This window comes from Triticum aestivum, chromosome 4B, assembly GCF_018294505.1.
Source record: "Triticum aestivum cultivar Chinese Spring chromosome 4B, IWGSC CS RefSeq v2.1, whole genome shotgun sequence".
Taxonomy (NCBI): domain Eukaryota; kingdom Viridiplantae; phylum Streptophyta; class Magnoliopsida; order Poales; family Poaceae; genus Triticum; species Triticum aestivum.
The window spans coordinates 500,155,685-500,158,294 of record NC_057804.1 but is presented as its reverse complement, the minus strand read 5'-3'; the positions used below and the strand labels follow the sequence as shown (position 1 = coordinate 500,158,294).

At 52.0% G+C, this 2,610-nt stretch overlaps 1 protein-coding gene across 1 annotated transcript in view; it reads left to right on the top strand.

Moving 5' to 3' along the window:
• Nucleotides 1-239: 239 nt before the first annotated feature.
• The window catches only part of LOC123092934 (CCR4-NOT transcription complex subunit 9), a 25,323-nt gene continuing 22,952 nt past the window's right edge, over nucleotides 240-2,610 (top strand). Inside the window, exons 1-2 of the mRNA XM_044514792.1 lie at nucleotides 240-1,231; nucleotides 2,030-2,101. Coding sequence (XP_044370727.1) covers nucleotides 1,228-1,231; nucleotides 2,030-2,101 — 76 coding nt within the window. The 5' untranslated portion in view covers nucleotides 240-1,227. The remainder of the gene's footprint in view (nucleotides 1,232-2,029; nucleotides 2,102-2,610) is intronic.

Genomic DNA, 2,610 nt, shown 5'->3' with positions numbered 1-2,610 from the left:
CACAGACCCCCACGTGTGTGAGTCCGAAAATTGTCCCGAACCCGACCCGCTCTGTCGTTACCGTTGGATCCGAATCATCCCCAAACATCCCGAAAACATCTCCATTTTTGTTTTTGGACTCCCTAACCTATTTTTCCCAACCGTCCGATTTCGATCGGAGGGACGAAATAGCCCCAAACCAAAATCCCTTACTATATATATCAGTCTAACCCTAGGCTATCCCATCCATTCCTCCCCTATACAATCGCCGCCGCCACACTCCCCCTCCCACCTCGGGATCTCCTCCCGATCCAAATTCTCTCGGACCAAGCCCCTTGTTTTGTGCCGCCGACCAACCACAGCTCGCATCCACCTCGCTTTCAGCCTTCCACCAACAGAGCAGCGCCCGACCTCGCCGTCCCATCCATCCCATCGATCCATCTCCACCCAATCCAATCCACCGCCTCCCCTGCCCTGCTCCCTGAAGCTGCTCGAGGTCCCAAGCAGGAGCGCTCGGCCTCGTCCCCTTGCACCGTCGTGGCCGACGACCTCCTCTGGCCGCAGCCCCGCGTCTCCATGCTCGTGCCCGAGCAGGAGCCCCTCGAGACGGAGCTCATCCAGCAAGCCGCAGCTCCTCCTGGTCGATCCACCACTCCACCGTAGCCTTGCCGCGTCACCGCTACTCCTCCGCAACCCCGAGCACCCCTCGGAGCCCCGAGCCTCCCCGTGCTCCTCCACCTCGCCTCATCCCCACCATTCGTCGTTGCCAGAACCAGCTCGCCGGAGCAGAGCTCCTCCGCCGCTGCCCCTTCCCGTTCCCGAACGGATCCGGCTGCCCTCGCCCCCGAGCTTCCCGAGCACGCAGCCGAGGGTCTCCCGCTCCCTCCGCGCTCCAAATCGAGGAGAGCTCGATCCCGAGCCCCCCTGCCTCAACCTTCGCCCCCTTGTCTCCGGCCAGAACGAGCCTCCCGTTGCGTCGCCCTCCGGATCCACGCGGCCAGCCCTCGCCGGAGAACGCCCCAAGCCCCTGCGCCTCTCCAGCCGCGCGCCTGCATCGATGGGGTCAGCGCCCCGAGCACGTTGACCGCGTCCCCTCCCTCGGTCGATCCAGCCTGCCGTATCTAGATCCCCAAGGCCCAGCCGAAGCCGGCCCAAGCCAGATCCGGCCTCGCCTCGTTCCTCATCGCGCCTCGCCCGCGGCCCACCAAGGCACTGCAGCCAGCCTCTCCACCAGTCGGGCCTCAGCCCATGGGTGAGCAGCCCCAACAGCCCCTCTGCTCTGTTGGGCCAATCAGTTTCGGCCCAACGCATGGTTTTTTTTTCCTCTGGACGACTTTAGCTATTTATCCAGAGTTTACAGATTTGCAGAAAACCCCTCATACATCATACATTTAATAACTCACAAACCATGCATCGGATTAAAATGATTTATATATGTAAAATGCTTAGAAAATTGCAAAGATTAATAATATGCCATTTTCATCCATGTTTAAAATGTTTAAAATGCTGTTTGCATATCATTTGCATGTATGCCATGTTAAAATGATTTATTTCATAACTAAATAACCGTAGCTCCAATTTTAATAAACTTTATATGTAAATGGGGTGGAAAAATGCCTAGATTAACATGGTGCACTTTATGTTGCTGTTTAACAACATTAAAATTGTGTTTAGGGCAGAACAGTACCAAATTCATTTTATGCACATGGGGGATTTCCAGAATTGTTGTTTGTTGTTCCGGCCTCACTTAAACTTGCCTAGATAGGTAGATTAATTATGTTTCACCTCTTGCCATGTTTAACAACATTTAATATTGTTGTGTACCTAACCGAGAGAGAACTAAATATGTCAATGTGGTGTTTCGTCAATATGCAACTCGTTGCATATTGAGCTCCACTTAATTGGTAGTATTGTTTGTTGCACTTTGCCATGCCATGCCTTATTAAACCGGACATGCATCATACTTGTTTGTGCATCATGCCATGTTTATGCTTGTGCATTTACTATGTTGTTTGCTTCTTTCCGGGTTGCCTTCGGTTTCGTTCCGGAGTTGTGAGGATTCGTTCGACTACTTCCGCTTGTCTTCTTCATGGACTCGTTCTTCTTCCTAGCGGGATTTCAGGCAAGATGACCGCTACCCTGGATCTCACTACTATCATTGATATGCTAGTTGCTTCGTTCTATCGCTATGTTGCGTTACCTATCTTTTGCTCATCAAGCCTCCCAAATTGTCATGAACCTCTAACCTTTGACACCCTTCCTAGCAAACCGTTGCTTGGCTATGTTACCGCTTTGCTCAGCCCTCTTATAGCGTTGCTAGTTGCAGGTGAAGTTGAAGATTGCTCCATGGTGGACAGGATTTTGGTTGGGATATCACAATATCTCTTATATTATTAATGCATCTATATACTTGGTAAAGGGTGGAAGACTCGGCCTTATGCCTGGTGTTTTGTTCCACTCTTGCCACCCTAGTTTCCGTCATACCGGTGTTATGTTCCCGGATTTTGTGTTCCTTACGCGGTCGGGTGATTTATGGGACCCCCTCGACAGTTTGCTTTGAATAAAACTCCTCCAGCAAGGCCCAACCTTGGTTTTACCATTTGCCTCACCTCCACCTACTTTTCCCTTGGG